Source organism: Saimiri boliviensis, chromosome 9 (assembly GCF_048565385.1).
Source record: "Saimiri boliviensis isolate mSaiBol1 chromosome 9, mSaiBol1.pri, whole genome shotgun sequence".
Classification (NCBI taxonomy): domain Eukaryota; kingdom Metazoa; phylum Chordata; class Mammalia; order Primates; family Cebidae; genus Saimiri; species Saimiri boliviensis.
This window is the reverse complement of record NC_133457.1, coordinates 98,023,767-98,044,617: the sequence shown is the minus strand read 5'-3', so window position 1 is coordinate 98,044,617 and position 20,851 is coordinate 98,023,767. Positions and strand designations below refer to the sequence as shown.

Sequence of the window (20,851 nt, the reverse complement as noted above, 5' to 3'; positions counted from 1 at the left end):
AGCCGAGATCGCGCCATTGCACTCCAGCCTGGGTAACAAGAGCGAAACTCCGTCTCAAAAAAAAAAAAAAAAAAAAAACAGCCGGGCGCGGTGGCTCAAGCCTGTAATCCCAGCACTTTGGGAGGCCAAGGCGGGTGGATCACGAGGTCGAGAGATCGAGACCATCCTGGTCAACATGGTGAAACCCCGTCTCTACTAAAAGTGCAAAAAATTAGCTGGGTATGGTGGCGCGTGCCTGTAATCCCAGCTACTCAGGAGGCTGAGGCGGGAGAATTGCCTGAACCCAGGAGGCGGAGGTTGCAGTGAGCCGAGATCGCGCCATTGCACTCCAGCCTGGGTAACAAGAGCGAAACTCCGTCTCAAAAAAAAAAAAAAAGAGCAACACCGGTGAACAGAACATGCACTTCCAAAGGAGGGTAAAAAGGAAGGAACAGAAGCACCAGAAAATGAACAGTCACTGAAATGTAGAAGGGCTGCAGGATTGAGACATAAGCACAATCTCCCTTGATCTGTCATATAGAAGCGGGATCAAACCTGTTCTCTGTGGCCCCAAGAGACAGAAATCACAACCTGTTTTCTAGTTCACAATTGTCTAGTGTCAAAGCCGGGATTTGCCCCAATCTTTCTGTCCCCAAATCCTACATTCTTTTCACCAGCCCAGGTTGCTTCCCTATGAAGCTACCATCCCAACCTGTAGCAGAAGTAGGTACTACAGAAAGAGGTATTAGTCCCAAGTAAGAAAGGTGTTGGAGCTGTCCAGAGACAGACTATGTTGTAGTGTGGGAGATAAAGCACCTAATATAAATCCTGTCAACAGAGGGGTTCCATCAGAGGTTCATCACTTGACAAGAATGCCACAGAGGGAATCTGGGCGTTGGATGGGTGGCTGGGTGAGATGAACCTACAACCTCAGAGACAAATTAAACTCTTCCTGCTGTATTTTCCTCTAACACTTCATTTATAAACTTAGGATTTGCCTTTTCTCATAGTTACTTTTAGTTGTGTGTCTTCCTCGATGAACTGTGTGGGCCCTTGTGGGGAGAAGGCAGTGTCTCGTCCATCTTTATACCCTTACTGTCCCTAAGACTATCCCTGGGAAGTCAAGGAAACATTTTCATCTCACCTGTTTGCCAGGCATTCTGGCAGGCACTCTACATACATCAACTTACTCCACATCCTCGCAAGAACCCTAGGCAGTAAGCACTGGTAGTATTTCCTTTTTCACACACAGGGGAATTGAGACTCAGAGAAAATAAGTAACTGCCAAGGTACTACTGGTGAGAGGTAAAGCTGCATTCAAACTGGGAATCTTTGCCCACATCACCACACTGCCTTCCTCCTAGAAGAAACGTAAATGATTGCTGACATGAGCCAAACAGCTTCAAAACAGGCTAGTACATAACCAGCCAGATCTGTTGTTTCCCACTGCTATGCTCAGATTTTCCTTCTAAATACATCTATTTTCAAAATGACCAACGGAAATTGTTTTTTAATATCCTCTCTCTCACACTCTTAAAGATAGTGGCACAACACAAAATAATTCTAAGCAAGAAGACTACGTTTTCATAAGAAATTCCTCAAGATCCCAAGAGCTCTGCCGCTCCTCCTGGTGGGCCCTGGCTCCGTGTCAAGGATCTGGACCACTGTAAACAAATTAGATCCTGGCTTTCTGCCTCAGAGATGGATGGATCGCACACATCTTCATAGTCTGGTCTCCAAGACCTCACTCCACACTCTTACCCAACTCTGGACAACTCAAGATTTCTTCCAAGCAAAACAGTCCTGCTCAAAGGTCTTCATGGTTAGTTAAACTTCCAAACAAAATCTATCTTGAGTTGCAAACCACATTATAAACCTACTCTGGTAGGCACTTAAAAATATCTAATCTCCCTGCCAAATGCACAAAATAAGATTTTATTGGCCAGGCACAGTGGCTCACACCTGTAATCCCAGCACTTTGGGAGGCCAAGGTGGGCGGATCACAAGGTCAGGAGTTCGAGATCAGCCTCACCAAAACGGTGAAACCCCGTCTCTACTAAAAAATATAGAAAAAATTATCTGGGCCTGTTGGTGCATGCCTGTAATCCCAGCTACTCAAGAGACTGAGGCAGGAAAACTGCTTGAACCTGGAAGGCAGAGGTTGCAGTGAGCCGAGATTGTGCCACTGCACTCCAGATTGGGTGACAGAACAAGACTCCATCTCAAAAAAAAAAAAAAAAAAAAAAAAAAAATTTGTCATTTGAATCAAAGGCACCAGCATGTTTGGATAGCCAACATATAGGGCCTCTGACACGCCATCTGTCTTAAGAAGTAAACCAAACTCAATCTAGCCAACTATTTTTCTAAACAAGAAACTTAAGTGTTACTAAGGGAAATTCCCACTGCTCAGTTCCCTCGGTAGATTTCAAGTTTTCTATCCCTGGGCCTCTGGGATGAGAGATCTTGCTGGCACATGCACCACTAAGATACTGTGCTTTTCAACCTGAGATCTTGATTCCATAGAACCAAAAAGCCACATTCACTATAAACATAACTTATTACAATGTCTTTTACATATGCTCATGTTTTGCAGAGACTTTATTAAGCATAAGAAAACCACCCTCACTGCAGCAATGAGCAGAACTTAATGAAGATACATCTCTTGTGAGCTCCTGGCCTCTATGTATCCATCAGATATTCTTAGCTGAGCCTAAATTAACCTGTAAATGAACTGATTTGCATCCGTAAATCCACAGAAATGTAGCAGCGTAAGGTGTTTTAGATGCCTGTCTCTATTTCCTAATCTTATACAATTCTCTTGTTAAACTATGATCTTGTCTACAACTGTTTTTATCTTTACTAAAACAGGAAAAAAAGGGAGATCTGAACCACCTGGAGTAGGTATTTCCTTAGCTAATTACTAAGACTTGAAAAGATCTTTGATATTTGATCATCTTCCATTTTTTTCTTTTCTTTTTTTTCCCCACGTTCTCCAGAAAAGTATGATCACCTTTCGTAAGGAGAAAACCAAAGGGCATTGTTTAGAAAGCTACCAAAAAAAGACTTAGCTTTGGGTGATTTTTGTCAGTTCAGCTAAACTTTAATCTTGGTTACCATCCAGCTCTCAATGAAAGAACTTTTCCATTTTGACAACTAAACCAAAGAAGTCTGATCAACAATAACTTTATCAAAAAAAAGTACACTTACTCAAAATCCACAATTTGCCACACTCTTTCATGTATTATCTTAGCTAATCCTCATCATAGCCATATGAGATGACTATTATTTCATAAATGATGATATTTAAGTCCCTTGGATGGCAGGGACCACATCTGGTTCACGCCTGTATTCTCAGCACCAAGAATGGGGCCTAGGACACAGTAAGGGCCTGCCACGTGCTTAAGAATGAATATACAACTAAAGGAAAAAAATGGGAAAAAACATGCCATCCAAATTTTGCTCTAGGTCCCTCCCTGGAACCACTACCTGGGATGCAACTACGCACTGCAAATACTCAAGCTTTTGAGGTTTGTTTCATCTTTCCAGTGTGTATGCCTCAAAGATAGCATCTACATTTGACTACACACCCAGCAGGGAATGGCCTGTTTCTGCTTCACTTCTTTTTGCCCTACTCAGCACCACACCTTGCACAGGTGGGTGTTTAATGAACTGAGTGATGGCGATGGCCATAATGACAACATTGGTCATCACAGGAATAAATGACACGAGTTGTTCATAGTCAAAAGAAGAATTGGTCTCTGAGTTGAGTTACATCCCCTCATGGGCCTAATTTTCCTCTCTGTACAATGGGAATAACAGAACTTACCCACAAGATTGTTTTTTTCATTTAACAAATGTTGACCATTAACCACGAGCAAAACACTGTGCTAGGTGGTGGGGACACAGTGATGAATGTGACCATCACAACTTACCTTGTGGACCTCACAGTCTCAGCAGATGCTGAGGGGTTTTCCAAACCTACAAGGACTATACAATTATGAAGTACCGCTCCTTCGCCTGTTTCCCAACTTCACTAATGCCATCACCATCCAACCAGTTGCCCAAGCTATAAACTTGGGAATCATCCTCCACTCCTCTCTCTCCTTCATCCTGCCCACTCTCACAATTCCAATAAATCACCAAATCTCTTTTGATTCTCCAGAAAGGTCTCAGTCATGTATTATTTCTCTTCCAATTCTCCAGGCTTCTATACTAGGTCCTTTGTTCTCACATGAATAATTGCAAGTCTCCTTGTAATAATGGTAATGGCAAGCACTTATCGGTCACTTACCATATGGCAGGCATTGTGCTAAGAGCTTTGCATGCATAATATACTTTCATCCAATCAGGCAGATACTAGCACCCCAATTTGTAGAGGAGGAATCTGAGGTGCACAGTAACCTGCCCCAGGTACACAGCTGGTAAGTGATGAAGCTACAGCTCAAACCCAGGTCGGAAAGACGCTATCCTTGTCCCTTATGGGATTCCTGACTCCAGTCCCTTCCTGGTCAGTCCACACTTCTTCCTTTAAGCTGCTGCTGGAGTCCTCTTTCAATATTCCAAGGAGATATGATGGTTCTCTGCTTTAAATGACAGCCAAGGGCTGAGAACAATGGCTGTAATCCCAACACTTTGGGAGGCTAATATGGGAGGATCGCTTGAAACCAGGAGTTTGAGACCAGCCTGGGCAACACAGCGAGATCCTGTCCCTAACCAAAAAAAAAAAAAAAAAAAAAAAATGTTGTTAATTAGCTAGGACTTCAGGCACAAGCCTAGCTAATTAACAACATTTTTTTTCAGGAGCCTGAGTGAGAGGATCATTTGAGCCCAGGAATTCTAGGCTACAAGTGAGCTATGACTGCACCACTGCACTTCAGCCTGGGCCTCAGAGCAAGACCCTGTTGCTTAAAATGAACAAATAAATAAAAATAAAGGACAGCTAGGGTTCCTCACCACTTCCAGGTCAAGGTCCAAAGACTACAGGCCACTCTCCAGGGTTACTTCCTGTTCCACCCACAGACTCCAAGGGGACACTGTCACTGCCCCCCAAACACACTCAACTTCTTGCTGACCCACCTCACACTCTCCCTCCTCTGCCAAGTCTTTTTTATCCTTTCCCCCCAAACAGGTGCCTCCTCCTCTGCAGCCTGAGCCCACGTACACACTCACGGTTTCTGCACTGTTGTAATCATTTCCTGCTCGCTCGCCCGCGCTCTCTCTCTCTCTCTAGTAGACTAACTGAATATGGTAATGAGGTAGTGTTCACCTCCCCACACTACCCCAGGAAGCAGGTAAGACCTTCGTTCCAGAGGATGCTAAAAAGAAGGGGAGGTTACAGCAGCTCCAGTGCTCTCAAGCAAACTCAGGAAGGCAGCCTGCTTTCGGCAAGTCAAACAGCTGAGATTGGGCCTCCACAGTTGGTTGGTGAGCTCTCCCCCGGCCTCTTGAAAGTCAATTCAATCGACTCTAGTTAGCTCCAGACCAAAAGACCACAGGAGAATGGTAAACTGACACCCTTCTCCTGCATTCCAAACTGCAGAAGGCTACAAACACTGACTCTGATGACCATAAACAGGGGATCTAGACTGAGGGAGAGTCATCAGAGGCAAAAGCTAGAGACAGCAAAATATCACCCTGTACCCATCTCCACAGCTACAGCTGGAGCCCAGCCACAAGTCGACCACTGCAACTGCCTCCTCATGGTCCTCCCCGCTCCCACTCCCATCCCCCAGCACTCTTCAAAGAGCAGCCACATGATGTTTTAAAAACCCTGTCCATAAGGACACGTTCCAGCAAAATACCTTCCAAAAGTTTTCCATCCACTTGGAATAAAATCCAAATGCTTCACCAACAAGTTCAAAGTCCAGCCCCTGGCCCCCTTATTTCATGCCACTCTTCCTTCAAGCACTACATTCTGGACACAGGAGTCTCTCCCTTCTGTTTCTTACAACCTGCCAACCTCCAAGCCTTTTCCCATGCTGCTCTCCTCACCTGGAAGGCTCCTCCCCCAGATTTTTACACGGCTGGTTCCTTCTCCAAGCTCAGTTCAAACTTTGCCTTTTCAAAGAAGCCTTCCTTGGCCATTCTATCTAAAGTGGCATCCCTCCCACTCCATCACTCCCTGTCAGACCACCTTTTTGTTTATTTACTACTTGTCACCCCCAGACAATATTTTCTTCATTTATTTTCCTGTTTCTGTCTTTACTCCCATTAGGGTGGAGGCTGTGTTTTGCTCACCCCTATGAATACAGTGCATGCGGTAGGCACTAAAAAGAATTTCCAGAATATTTGTTAACTATCAGCCGAGAAGCATCCTCAAATAGGCTATGTTGTTCTCCTATTAGAATGGAGAAAACAGCGATTGAGCCCCTACTATGTGCTGAGCACTGTAAATCCATGATTTTCCTTTCTGAAGGGTAAATTAGCGCAAGGTCACACTGCTAGTCCCTAACAGACTTCTGAGTGAATTATTTGTTTGAGTCACTCCTAAACCCTTCTCAGGGGGAAGGTATGTCGTTCTGTGATTCACTCTCACATGGCCATAACAAGAAAAAGCAAATATTTCTAAACTGCTTTACAGTTTTAAAGCACTTTCACATTCATCTCACTGAAGAAAAACACAAAGCAGTGGCTGGGCGCGGTGGCTCACGCCTGTAATCCCAGAACTTTGGGAGGCTGAGGCGGGTAGATCATGAGGTCAGGAGTTTGAGACCAGCCTGACCAACATGGTGAAACCCCGTCTCTACTAAAAATACAAAAAATTAGCTGAGTGTGGTGGCGTGTGCCTGTAAACCCAGCTACTCAGGAGGCTGAGGCAGGAGAATCGCTTGAACCCAGGAGGCAGAGGTTGCAGTGAGCCGAGATGGAACCACTGCAGTCCAGCCTGGGCAAAAGAGGAAGACTCCATCTCAAAAAAAAAAAAAAAAGAAAGAAAGAAAGAAAGAAAGAAAAAGAAAAACACAAAGCACTTAGAATGCTCAGAAAGTCATACAACAACAGGAAATAAAGTAAACAGTGCCTCCAGATTCAGTACCGGGGCCCTGAACCCCAGTAGTGGGGACTGGGGAGGAGTCGGGAGTCTCTATTTCTCGTTCAGATGGATGGGGAAGCGGTGAGTCACGGGGTGAAGGCTTGCGCCACGGGAAACTTTGATAAGGCCAAGCTATGAGGCAACAAAAAGTGAATCACGAAGCTGGAAGACACCTTAGGCCCCTGGCTGATGGATGGGGAAACTGAGGCCTCAATGGGAAAGCAACTTGCCCAAGTTCACCCAGCAAGTAAACAGAGCGGGAAACAGGTCTCCTCTCCCCCACACCCCGTTTCTCTCTACCAAGGAGGCGTTTCAAGGAGAATTCTGAGTTAGGGGGATGGGGAGAGGCCAGGGGCAGCTCACAGACTCCACGGAGGAGTCGGAAGAGGGCAGGAGTAGCACCAGGAAGCACAGAAATACTAGGATGGGGGCAGAAATGAGCCGTGGAGGAGGCAGGGGCAATAGCTAGGAAGGTGGGTGAGGCCAAAGGGAGCAGGACAAGGCGAAGAGAAAGGAACAGAGTGAGGGTGGAGGAAAGTGCTGTGAGATCGGGGGTCTGAAGGGGCCCGGCGGGGTGGGGAGAGGGTGAGAGGAGAGGGCAGAAAGAGTCTGACGATGGAAAAGTCCAGGGATAGGGGAGACACTGAAGGGAGCTGGACGGGGAGGGGGTCCCTGACCCGGCAAGAAGTCTGAACGGGAGAGTTCCAGGGTCAGAGCAGACCCCGAGGCGAGTCTGACGAAGGTGAAGTCGGGGCCCAGGGAACCCGAGGGGAGCCCGAGGAAAGTCTGAAGGGGCCGGGCCGCCTCACCGCGTTTGTTTTTGGTGCCGTGCTTCTTGGCGGCCGTCAGCTCTTGCTCGATTTTCTTCTCCAGAAACTCCTGTTTCTTGCTTAACATCTCCTCCGTGTCCCGCAGCCGCTGGATGGCCTCCTGGGGGGTCGGGCCGCCCTTGCCGGCCTTACCCCCTCCAGCCCCGAACAGCTTCCCAAACACCGACATGGTTGCTGCTCGCCACGCCGGCCTTTGCCGCCCGCTCCGGCTCGGCTCGGCTCGGCTCCGGCGCCTGCTCCCAGCTTCGCCGCTCCCAGCCGCCGCAGGCCTCTCCTCCGCCTCCGCCCCGCAGCTGGGCCCGGCCGCGCCACCTCCCAAAGGCCCCCACGCCCGGCCCGGCCAGCGTCAGGGCAAAGCGTCGCTGACTACAACTCCCGATGAGCAACGCGCCGGCCGCGCCTCAAACCTAATGGGGGAAGCGCGCTGCATGCCGGGAGGCTATAGTCTTCCGGCTTCTGGCGCTCCCCGGCGCGTCTTTTTGGTCTAGCTGGGGTCAAAGGGCGTGTATCATGCTGGGAAATGTAGTCTCTTTGGCCTGTGCTCTGCAGGAGTGGTAGAACAGTAAGAGAAGTTAACAGTAAGTTCCAGGTGTGCAACACTGCTCAAAAATTTATTGTTAGTATGGGATATCGCTATGCTTGAACAGTATATTCATATGAGGTTGTCTTAAAAGCGTGAGTGAAGGCAACAGTTGTTTCCAATTTCAACCCGTCAATTCAGTGGTCACAGAAGCAAAGCCGTATCTGCAGTTAAGTACGGTAGTCTCCGCCGTATCTACAATTTTACTTTCAGCAGTTTCGCTTACCAGCGGCCAACTAAGGTCTGACAGTATTAAATGGAAAATTCCAGAAATAAACAATTCATAAGTTTGAAATTTCCATTGGCCTAATGAAATTTCATGCTCTCCTGTTTCATCCCACCTTCGATGTGAATCGTCCCTTTGTCCAACATATCAATAACACCTGTTAAGTCACTAACCAGCTTAGGAGTTACCAGATGTACTGTCACGGTGTTGCAGTGCTTTCTCTGGAGTAACCCTCATTTTACTAAATAATGGCCCCAAAGTGCAAGAAGAGTAATGCTGGCAGTTTGGACATGCCAAACTGAAGCTGTAAATTGCTTCCTTTAAATGTAAAGGTGTAAATTCTCAGCTTAAGAAAAATATCGTATGCTGAGCTTACTGAGATCTGCAGAAAGAACGAATCTTCTAGCCCCGAAATTGTGAAAGAGGAAAAAGAAATTCATTCCAGTTTTGCTGTTGTACCTCGAACTGCAAAAGTTACAGCTACAGTGTATGTTAAGTGCTTAGTTAAGATAGAAGGCTGGGCGCGGTGGCTCAAGCCTGTAATCCCAGCACTTTGGGAGGCCGAGGCGGGTGGATCACGAGGTCGAGAGATCGAGACCATCCTGGTCAACATGGTGAAACCCCGTCTCTACTAAAAATACAAAAAACTAGCTGGGCGTGGTGGCGCATGCCTGTAATCCCAGCTACTTAGGAGGCTGAGGCAGAAGAATTGCCTGAGCCCAGGAGGCGGAGGTTGCGGTGAGCCGAGATCGCGCCATTGCACTCCAGCCTGGGTAACAAGAGCGAAACTCCGTCTCAAAAAAAAAAAAAAAAAAGATAGAAAAGGCATTAAGTTGTGTCCTTACTTACAAGGGAAAAAAAGAAAATAATTTTTTTAAAAAAAGAAGAGAAAAGGATTAAGCTTATAGGTGGAAGACATGAACAAAAAATGTGTTCCAATTGACAGCAACCTGTTACACCAGAAAGCATTGGGCCTATATAAAGGCTTCAGCAAGGAGTCTCCTAAAACAAGTAGCACCAAGCCACTTACTGAAAGTAATGTATGGTTACACCAGTTTAGGAATAGGTTTAGACTGCAAAATATAAAAATTACTGGATGGGCTGGGTGCGGTGGCTCATGCCTGTAATACCAGCACTTTGGGAGGCCAGGGTAGATGGATCACCTAAGGTCAGAAGTTCGAGACCAGCCTGGCCAACGTGGTGACACCCCATCTGTACTAAAATTAAAAAAAAAAATTAGCCGGGCATGGTGGCACATGCCTGTAATCCCAACTACTGGGGAGGCCGAGGCTGGAGAATCGTTTGAACCTGCGAAGCAGAGGTTGCAGTGAACTGAGATTGCACTATTGCACTTCTGCCTGGGTGACAAGAGTGAAACTCCAACTCAAAAAAAAAAAAAAATTACTGGAGGAGAATGACTGCTTAATGGTTCAGGGTTTCTTTTGGGGATGATGAAAATGTTATGTAACTAGATTGTGGTGATGGTTACACAATATTGTGAATATATTAAAAAATGCTGAATTGTATACTTTGGTTAAAATGTTCATTTTTTTTCTTTGGAGACGGAGTCTCACTCTGCTGCCCAGGCTGAAGTGCAGTGGCATAGTTTTGGCTCACTGCAACCTCCACCTCCCAGGTTCAAGCCATTCTCCTGCCTCAGCCTCCTGAGTAGCTGAAATTACAGGCACTGCCACCACACCTGGCTAATTTTTGCATTTTACTATGTTGGCCAGGGTGATCTCGAACTCCTGACCTCAGGTGATCCGCCCACCTCAGCCTCCCAAAATGTTGAGATTACAGATGTGAGCCATCATGCCCAGCCAGACTGTCTCATTTAATCATCCAACTATAGTTCTATGAGGCAGGTACAGATTACAGCAAAGGAAACAGAAACTTGGAGAGGTTGGATAACTTGCCCAAGATCACACCATTATTGAGTGGTCTGGTTGGCACCTGAACCGTGAGAAAGTAACAGGTAATCTTTAGTCAGCACTTTATGCTAAGCCAGACACTGAGCCGAGGCTTTTACATGCATTACCTCATTTAGCCTACACAACAACCACATGAGGCAGGCTTTATTGCTCCTATTTTATACATTAGCTACTAGAGAAACAGAGGTTGGACAGCTTGCCCAAGATCATACAGCCTGTAGGAGGCAGAGCTGGGATTATTACTGTAAAGGCAACCAGTTTAGCCACTGTGCTATTCTGCCTACATGCAAATGAATGAATGAATGAACAAAGAGACGCTCACACATACAAACAAGGAAATAAAATGTGGTAGGCCTGGGAGCAGATCTGACCTCCCAGGGGAGTGGGGCAAAGTTATCGATAGGGGCAAGTAATACCTGGCCCAGCAGAACTTCAGGGGTTAAGTGAGGAGTGAGGAGGAAACGGGTGAGATTGTTGATCAGAAAGGACCCTATACTTGTGCTAATGGTGGGTTACAAGGCCTACTTCATACCCATAAGCAGGCACTCAGCAGGCCCTAGAGGGCCACACAGGCTCCAGTAAACAACTGTGACTCCCAGGACTTTACCCCAGAGAAACCCACATCCTCACCCAGGCCCAGGCCCAAGGCATAGGTAGACTAAAAGTCTCCCTGCACAAGGAAGGAAAAGTCCATATCCAATCCCTTAGAATATCCTGTTGGCTCGACCTTCAAAATAGATCCAGAACCCTATCATTTCTTACCACCTTCATTGCTGTCACTCTGGTCCAAGTCACCATCATCTCTTGCCTTCAGTACTACAGTGGCCTCCTGGTGGGCAGGATAATGGACCTCCAAAGATGTCCATGTCCTCAACCCCAGAATGTCACCATAAATGGACCTTGCAGAAGTGTTCGAGATCTTGAAATAATGAGATTATTCTGGATTTTCCATCTGGCATCAATGTAATCACAAAACAGAAGCAAGAGGTTTCAGAGTCAGAGACTGCCGAATGCTACCCTTCTGGCTCTGAATGGAGAAAGGGGCCACAAGTCATGGAATGCAGGTGGCTTCTAGAAACCGGGAAAGACAATGGAACAGATTCCCTCCTAGAGCCTCCAGAACAGGCGTCCCCAAACTTTTTACACAGGGGGCTAGTTCACTGTCCCTCAGACCGTTGGAGGGCCACCACATACTGTGCTCCTCTCACTGACCACCAATGAAAGAGGTGCCCCTTCCTGAAGTGTGGCGGGGGGCCGGATAAATGGCCTCAGGGGGCCACATGTGGCCTGCGGGCCGTAGTTTGGGGACGCCTGCTCCAGAAGGACACAGCCCTTCCAGCCACTTGAGTTTAGTCCACTGAGAACCATAGCAGACTTTGGACCTCCAGAGTGGTAAGATAACAAATCTGTGTTGCTTTAAGCCACTAAGTTTCTGGTTCTTTATTACAGAAGCAAGAAGAACCTAATACTCTTCCTCACTGGCCTTCCTGTCTCCATCTTTACTCCTTCCAGCTCATTCTCTACATGGTAAGCAGAGGTGTCCTTTAAAAAAATACGTGTGTGGTCAGGTGCAGGGGCTCAAGCCTATAATCCCAACACTTTGGGAGGCTGAGGCAGGCAGATCACTTGAGGCCAGGAGTTCAAGACCAGCCTGGGTAACATGATGAAACCCATCTCTAAAAATACAAAAATTAGTCGGGCGTGGTGGCACACCTGTAGTCTCAGGAGGCAGAGGCATGAGAATTGCTTGAACCTGGGAGATGGAGGTTGCAGTGAGCTGAGATCACACCACTACACTCCAGCCTGGGTGACAGAGAGAGACTCTGTCTAAGGAAAACACACACACACACACACACACACACACAGTCACACACACACACACACACACATATATATATTTGACATCTATGTATATATGTTTTGACACCGGACATATGTATGTATGTCAGATTTAGTCACTGAAAGCTCACAACCCTCCAATGGCTGTCCATGTCCCTCAAGTAAAATCCAAAGTCCTTTCAATGTCCCTCAAGTCCCTACATGATGTCATGATTTTCCCGTCACCTCCTTGCCCTCCTCCTTTCCAGCGCCTCACTCCAGCCACACTGGCCTCTCTGCTGTTCCTCAAACACACCAGCACCCCCCAAACTCTCAAAACCTCTCCTCGCCTACTTTTCTCCTTCTCTATAGTACTCAGCACCTCCTAACATTTATCACTTACTTATTTACTTTGTTGTTTATCTTCTGCTTCCTCCACAAAGGATCTCCACAAATCATTGTTTTGTTCACTATGTATCATCAATGATGGTGTATTATCAAAGAACTATTGGCCCTGCACGGTGCCTCATGACTGTAATCCCAGAATTTTGGGTGGCCAAAGCAGGCAGATCACGAGGTCAAGAGTTCAAGACCAGCCTGGGCAAGATGGTGAAACCCCATCTCTACTAAAAACACAACAATTAGCTGGGCATGGTGGTGGGCGTCTGTAATCCCAACTACTCAGGAGGCTGAGGCAGAGAATTGCTTGAACCTGGAAGGTGGAGGTTGCAGTGAGCCAAGATGGCACCACTGCACTCTAGCCTGGGCAACAGAGGGAGACTCCGTCTCAAAAAAAAAAAAAAAAAAAAAAAAACTATGCCTGGCACATAGTAGGTACTCAATAAATATTTGTTGAATGAATAAATAAGTGGACTGAGGTAGCAGTGACCTGGGAAGCAGCCTTGCCTTGATGAGACTTTGGATAAGACCTTCTCCCTCCTGGGGCCTCACTTCATTCTCTGTGATTCTTCAAAGGACCCAAGGCCCTGAAGTTGGGCCTTGGCCTCCTGCCTCGGGGTTCTGTGCCTAAGTCTACCCAAGGCACCCTGAGCTAGTAAGAGGTCACCCCCATACCTTAGAAGGATCCTGCTCACCTCCCTGATCACCACCCTTCAGGCTCTGAAAGCCTTGTGTGTGGGGAGGTCACTTGCTGGCAGCCTTGGGGTTTGGGAGCACCAGTAGCTGCCACCTCCCCAAGGGAGACCAAACTAGTCTAACCAGTTCTCCTGGGCCACTGGGACACCTGCTCTGTCAACCAAGACTTCTAAGCCACCTGCCTTAGTCATTTGGCCCAGATATTCTCTGCTCCCTCTCTGAACAAAGGAAGATATCCTTTTATATCAGACATTACTTCCCAGGACTCTGGGTTGGTCATATCTCAGGCTACATGACAGATTCTCCCTTGGCCTCCCTGGGGTGAGAGGAAGGGGTGGGTAAACTGGGTCTTGTTCTTTCAAAATGCTGTTTTTCATTCATTTGACAAATACTGATCAAACAATTCCTGGGAAGGTCTAAGCACTGCAGACATATCAGGAACAAAACAGACAAAAGTTGATGCCTTTGTGGACCTTTCATTTCTAATGAGGACAACAGACAATACACAAATGTCTAATATAATGTCAAGGGTCATGAATAAAAATAAAATAGGATAAAGAATTTGAGAATGATGGAGGTGGGGCTATGTTAGACAGACTGGCCAAGGAAAACCTCTCAGAGAAAATGAGTTTTTTTGTTTTTGTTTTTGTTTTTGTTTTGCGTCTCACTCCGTCACCCAGGCTGGAGTGCAATGGCACGATACTGGCTCACTGCAATCTCCACCTCCCGGGTTCAAGTGATTCTCCAGTCTCAGCCTCCCAAGTAGTTGGGATTACAGGAGCACACCACCACACCCTGATCATTTTTGTGTTTTTTAATAGAGACAGGGTTTCTCCACGTTGGCCAGGTTGGTCTCGTATTCCTGACCTCAAGTGATGCACCCACCTTGGCCTCCCACAGTGCTGGGATTACAGGTGGGAGCCACTACGCCTGGCTGGAAATGAGTTTTGGACAGAGGAGAACAGGAGGAGGGAGCCCACCTTATGAAAATCTGGGGAAAGCACGTTCTGGATGGAGGGAATAGCAAGTGGGAAGGTTTGGAGGCAGGAATTAGCTTACACGGTGGAGCAGCAGCAAGAAGGCAGATGTGGCCAGAGTGGAGGGAAAGGAGGAGAGTGGTGGGAGGCCAGGCTGAAGAGTTAGGCAGGGGCCGCATCACACAGAGCCTTGAAATCCCTGGGGAAAACATTAGCTTCCATTCTGGGAGAGATCAGAAGCCACTGGAGGGTTTTACTTATTTATTTTTTGGAGACACAGTCTTGCTCTGTTGCCCAGGCTGGGGTGCAGTGGCACCATCTCAGCTCCCTGCAACTCCTGCCTCTCAGGTTCAAGTGATTCTCTTCCCTCAGCCTCCTGAGTAGCTGGGATTACAGGCACATGCCACCACGTCCAGTTAATTTTTTGCATTTTTTAATAGACATGGAATTTCACTGTGTTGGCCAGGCTGGCCTTGAACTCCTGGGCTTAAGTAATCTGACTACCTCAGCCTCCCAAAGTGCTAGGATTACAGGTGTAAGCCACCATGCCCGGCCCACTGGAGAGTTTTGGTGTTTTGTTTTTTTTTAAAGGGTGGAGGAGGGGGCAGGATGGAACGCCCGTCCACACACTCCACCGCTGCTTTTTTTTGTTGTTGTTGTTTTGAGGTAGAATTTTGCTCTTGTTGCCCAGGCTGGAGTGCAATGGCACAATCTTAGCTCACCGGAACTGCCACCTCCCGGGTTCAAGCGATTCTCCTGCCTCAGCTTCCCAAGTAGCTAGGATTATAGGCATGCACCACCATGCCCGGCTGATTTTGTTATTTTTAGGAAAGACAGGGTTTCTCCATGTTGGTCAGGCTGGTCTCGAACTCCCGACCTCAGGTGATCTGCCTGCCTTGGCCTCCCAAAGTGCTGGGATTACAGGCGTGAGCCACTGTGCCGGGCCCACTGAAGAGTTTTAAACAGGAAAAGTGACATAGTCTGATTCAGGCTCTAGAAAGATCCTTCAGGCTGCTATCAAGATAATGGATCATGATAGGTAAAGAAACAAAGCAAAGAGACCAGAGGGACCCAATAAATACAGGAGTCCACGCAAGAGAGGCTGGCAGCCTGGACCAGGGTGGTGGTGGCTGAGGAAGTGAGGAGTCGTTGAGCCTAGAAGAGGTTCCAAATAAAACTCCAGCCTATCAGAACTGGTGAGAGCTTTAGAAATTCTAAAGCCTAACATAAATTTTGCAGTCAGTCAGTTTTAAGCCTACCTCCACACATTCTGGCTGTGAGTCCGTGGTCAGGTTGCTACACCTCTCTGAGCCTTGGATTCCCCATCTGTAAATCAGGCATGGTAAGACAGCGTGCTTGCATTCCACGGAGTGTCTTGAGGATTCAGTGACGTGTAAGTAAAGCACACAGCACAGCCTTGGCACTAAGTAGTCACTCAATAAAGCTAGTCATGACACAACTCCCCACATTTGCTGATAGAGAAACCGAGGCTAGCTACCTTAGAGGCAGCGAGGGGACTAGAATGGGGAAGGCAGGAAGGGAAGTAGGCTTGATGGGGTTCCTCAAGCCACATACAAAGTCCAGACAGTGACTTGGGTGAGTAAACAGCAAGAAACATGAAAAATCATGTGGCCTTTCTGGCCATCCTGTTTCCTACTCTTTTTTCTTTTTCCTTTTCTTTTTCTTTTTTTGAAACATGGTCTCGCTCTGTCACCCGGGCTGGAGTGCACTGAGGCCATCACAACTTACCAAAGCCTCCATCTCCCAGGTTTAAGCGACCTCCCACCTCAGCCTCGTGAGGCAAACACCACCACGCCCGGCTCATCTTTTTAATTGCTTGTAGAGACGGGGGTCTCACTATGTTGCGCAGGCTGGTCTTGAACTCCTGGGCTCAAGCAATCTTTCCTAGGCTTCCCAAAAAGCTGGGATTACAGACGTGAGCCACCATACCACCCTTGTTTTCCTACTTTTGAGCGATATGAGAACTTAGAAATATTTCTCTACTCTAAAATACAATAATGTAAGTACAGTAAATAGCAAGTGACGTTCAGCTGCAGTATCAAGATGATGGCAGGGAACGGCAGGGACTGTGGCCACCTCCTTGATATTGCAGCACACATGTCCATCTAAAGGGCCAGGTAGCCAGCCCCACCTGACTGGCCCTACAGTGCCAGACACCCTGATTTTCAATAGAGGCCAGAAAACCAGATTTGTATGTGAAATGTCCCAATTTTTACTTTTAAAATTATTTATTTATTTATTGAGACAGAGTTTCACTCTTGTTGCTTGGGCTGGAGTGCAATGGCACAATCTCGGCTCACTGCAATCTCTACTTCCCGATTCTCCTGCCTCAGCCTCCCAAGTAGCTGGCATTACAGCTGCCCACCACTATGCCCAGCTAATTTTTGTAATTTTAGTAGAGATGGGCTTTCACCATATTGGCCAGGCTGGTCTTGAACTCCTGAACTCAGGTGACCCACCCACCTTGGCCTCCCAAAGTGCCAGGATCACAAGCATGAGCCACCATGCCCAGCCTTATTTTATTTTGAGAAAGGGTCTCATGGTCACGCAGGCTACAGTGCAGTGACACAGTCTTGGTTCACTGCAACCTCCACCTCCCAGGCTCAGGCAATCATCCCACCTCAGCCTCCCGAGTAGCTGGGACTGTAGGTGTGTGCCACCACGCCCGGCTAATTTTTGGATTTTTTTGTACAGAAGGGGTTTCTCCATGTGGCCCAGGCTGATCTCAAACTCCTGAGCTCAAGTGATCTGCCTGTCTTGGCCTCTGAAAGTGCTGGGATTACAGGTGTGAACCATCACGCCCAGCCAAACGTCCTGATGTTTACATTTTCTAATTGCTTCTGGAGTAGAGGAGCATAGTAGATTTGTATAGACTGATCTTGCTATTATTTCAGCCCTTCCAATCCTGATACTATTTCTTTCTTTTTCTTGTCCTATTGTTTTGGCCAGTCCACTAATGTAAAGTTTGAGTCATAATAGCAGTCGTCCTTGTCTCATTCCTGACATGTAGCATCTCACATTTCACCACTGCAGTATATTTTAGATTTATTTATTTATTTATTTATTTATTTTTGAGACAGAGTTTCGCTCTTGTTACCCAGGCTGGGGTGCAATGGCACGATCTCGGCTCACCGCAACCTCAGCCTCCTGGGTTCAGGCAATTCTCCTGCCTCAGCCTCCTGAGTAGCTGGGATTACAGGCATGTGCCACCATGCCCAGCTAATTTTTTGTATTTTTAGTAGAGACGGGGTTTCACTATGTTGACCGGGATGGTCTGGATCTCTTGACCTCGTGATCCACCCGCCTCAGCCTCCCAAAGTGCTGGGATTACAGGCTTGAGCCACCGCACCCGGCCTTAGATTTATTTTTAAATGTTGGCTCACTTTTTCAGACACTGTGGATGCCAAACTGTCTGTCTGGAGGCTGCCATGAGCAGCCAGTTTGTGATCTCTGCTTTACCTGAATTGTCTCCCTGAATTGTGACAGCAACCTGACCAGGTAGGTACTATTACTAAGGAAACCGAGGTTCAGAGAAGTGAAGTGACTTGCCATAGTCACACAGCTAGGAGGGGCAGAGCCAAATTCAAACCCAGTTCTGCTTGACACCAAAGACTGTAATCTTTGTTTTGTTTTTTTTGTGTGTGTGTTTTTGAAACAGTCTTTTTTGTGTGTGTAGGTGGGTGGGTGGGTGGGTGTGGGTGTGGGTGACAGTTACTCCTACAGTCTTACAGAGTAAACTCTTTGCTCTTTATCTGTCCGGGAGTTTACTCTGTCTACCCAGGCTGGAGTGCAGTGGTACGATCTCAGCTCACAGAACCTCCATCTCCCGAGTTCAAGGGATCCTCCTGCCTCAGCTTCCAGAGTAGCTGGGATTACAGGTAAACACCACCACGAATGGCTAATTTTGTATTTTTTAGTAGAGATGGGATTTCGCCACGTTGGCCAGGCTGGTCTCAAACTCCTGACCTCAGGCGATCCACCAGCCCTCACCTCCCAAAGTGCTGGGATTACAGGCGTGAGTCACTGTGCCCAGTCAAAGACTGTGATCTTTCTCGGGGTGGAGTGGAAGCCTGGATGCCTAGGCCAGCCCCTTTTTATGCTCCACTCTATCCAGCATCTTGGGGTTCAGTGGTGCACCCTGGAGTCCTTGAGCAGCTGTCACCAACTTTCTGTTAAACATTATAGCTGGTCGGGCATGGTGGCTCACACCTGTAATCCCAGCACTTCAGGAGGCCAAGGCAGGCAGATTACGAAGTCAGGAGTTCCAGACCAGCCTGGCCAACATGGTGAAACCCCATCTCTACTAAAAATCTGAAAATTAGCTGGGCGTGGTGGTGCATTCCTGTAATCCCAGCTACTCAGGAGGCTGAGGCAGGAGAATTGCTTAAACTAGGACCTGGGAGGTGAAGGTTGCAGTGAGCCGAAATCGTGCCACTGCACTCCAGCCCGAGCTACAGAGCGAGACTCCGTCTCAAAAAAACAAAACAAAAAAAAATTACAGCTGATCTAGGTATGTACTCCTTGTCTGTGATCTGGCTCTGTGGCCTGGCTCTGCCACTTCCCTGCTGTGTGACTTTGGGCTGCTTCGCCTTACTGTGCCTGCTGCCTCATCTCAGCTGCAAAATGGGATTAAAAGTAGGGCATACACTGAAGTGCTTGGGATGGTGCCAGGCACTCGATAACTAATAAATGTTACTTCTCAGCCGGGCACAGTGGCTCACACCTGTAATCCCAGCACTTTGGGAGGCCGAAGCAGGCAGATCACCTGAGGTCAGGAGTTTGAGACCAGCCTGGCTAACATGGCAAAATCCCATCTCTACTAAAAATACAAAAATTAGCTGGGTGTAGTGGCACATACCTGTAATCCCAGCTACTCAGGAGGCTGAAGCAGGAGAATCGCTTGAACCCAGGAGGCAGAGGTTGCAGTGAGCTGAGATCATGCCATTGTACTCCAGTAAATTTTTTTCAAAAATAAATAAATAAATGTTACTTCTCATGATTACCAGTAGATGTGTATGCTGTGTACACTGATATTAGGAAGAAAATGATGTTCTTAACATTTCCTTTAACGCTATTGTTACAATTTTTTTTAAATGCTCACTGTCTCCCACGGATTCTTATGTGGTGAATAAAGTCCAGATTCCTTAAACTGCATCTAAGGCCCTCTCTGATTAATCAACCCATACTTCAATAGTGGAAAGTGGCTAAGAACCCATGGAGGCAGGCTGCCCCAGCTTGAATCCCAGCTCCACAACATTCCTGGCTGTGTGAGCCTGGGTAAGGAAGTTTGCCCCTCTGGGCCTGGGATTCTTAGCTGTAAAATATGGAAAGTAACGCACTCACATGACAGGCTGAGGTGATACGGTAAACAGCCTGGCACAGTGTCCGTCATGTGGAAAAGCTGGAAGCATCAGCCCTGATCATGACCCCCTACTCCTCTGAGACCTCTGGTCATGCTGGAACATCCGCCAGCCCCAGAACATAGCAGGCCCTGCACGTCCCACCTCGAGCTGTTCGTTCATGCCCTGCTTTCACCCAGCACACCTTCCCCTATCGATCCACCCATCAAAGCTCTCCAGGCCAAGGTCATACTCCGGGCCAAGGCCCAGCTCCGGCAGCATCCCCTTCCTGTCCCCACCAGTCGCCCTTTGACCTTTGTCCAGGGGGGTATACTTAACACGTCATCCCCACCAACTCTGCCCCTCCTACCACATCATACCCTTCCTGAGGGTGTGGGAAGCCAGGCCTGGCTCTGAGCTCCAGCCCTGAGTCCCAACACAGAGGCCTGAGGGATCGGCCAGCCTTCAAAACAATTCAGTCATCCAGTGGAGTCCAACAGCCCAGAAGGGTGGCCGTGAGGACAAACGGGAAGACACGGTTCAAGGCCCTTTTCTCCTTCCCGCCTCCTCATGAGCCGGGTGAGCCTCCAACCAGGACCCACTGAGCGGGAGGAGGGAGCACTGGACGTGAGGATACTGACGGCCTCCAGACGCCCGCGCGAGAGGGATTTCTGCTCTTGATTACAACGGGTTTGGAGGTGGCTAGCAATCCTGAATTCCCACGAGTGAGTACAAACCCCGTCTCCCATGGGGTGTTGTCCTGGACTGTGTTCTGTGAATGGGTATTCCCAATTTCCTTTTTAAAAATATTTGAGACAGGGTCTTGCACAGTTGCCCAGGCTGGAGTGCAGTGGTGCAGTCTCAGCTCACAGTAGCCTCGACTTCCTGGGCTCAAGTAATCCTCCCACGTTAGCCTCCCGCACCCACCACCATGTCCAGCTAATTTTTTTTTTTTTTTTTTAAGACAGGATCTCACAGGCTGGAACGCAGTGGCACAATCTCAGCTCACTGCAACCTCTGCCTCC

The 20,851-nt window shown here is 47.7% G+C and overlaps 1 protein-coding gene across 1 annotated transcript in view; it reads right to left on the bottom strand.

Moving 5' to 3' along the window:
* CHMP4B (charged multivesicular body protein 4B) overlaps positions 1–8,176 on the bottom strand; it is a 37,860-nt gene extending 29,684 nt beyond the window's left edge. The window contains exon 1 of the mRNA XM_003932051.3: positions 7,819–8,176. Coding sequence (XP_003932100.1) covers positions 7,819–8,008 — 190 coding nt within the window. The 5' untranslated portion in view covers positions 8,009–8,176. The remainder of the gene's footprint in view (positions 1–7,818) is intronic.
* Between the last annotated feature and the right edge of the window lie 12,675 nt (positions 8,177–20,851).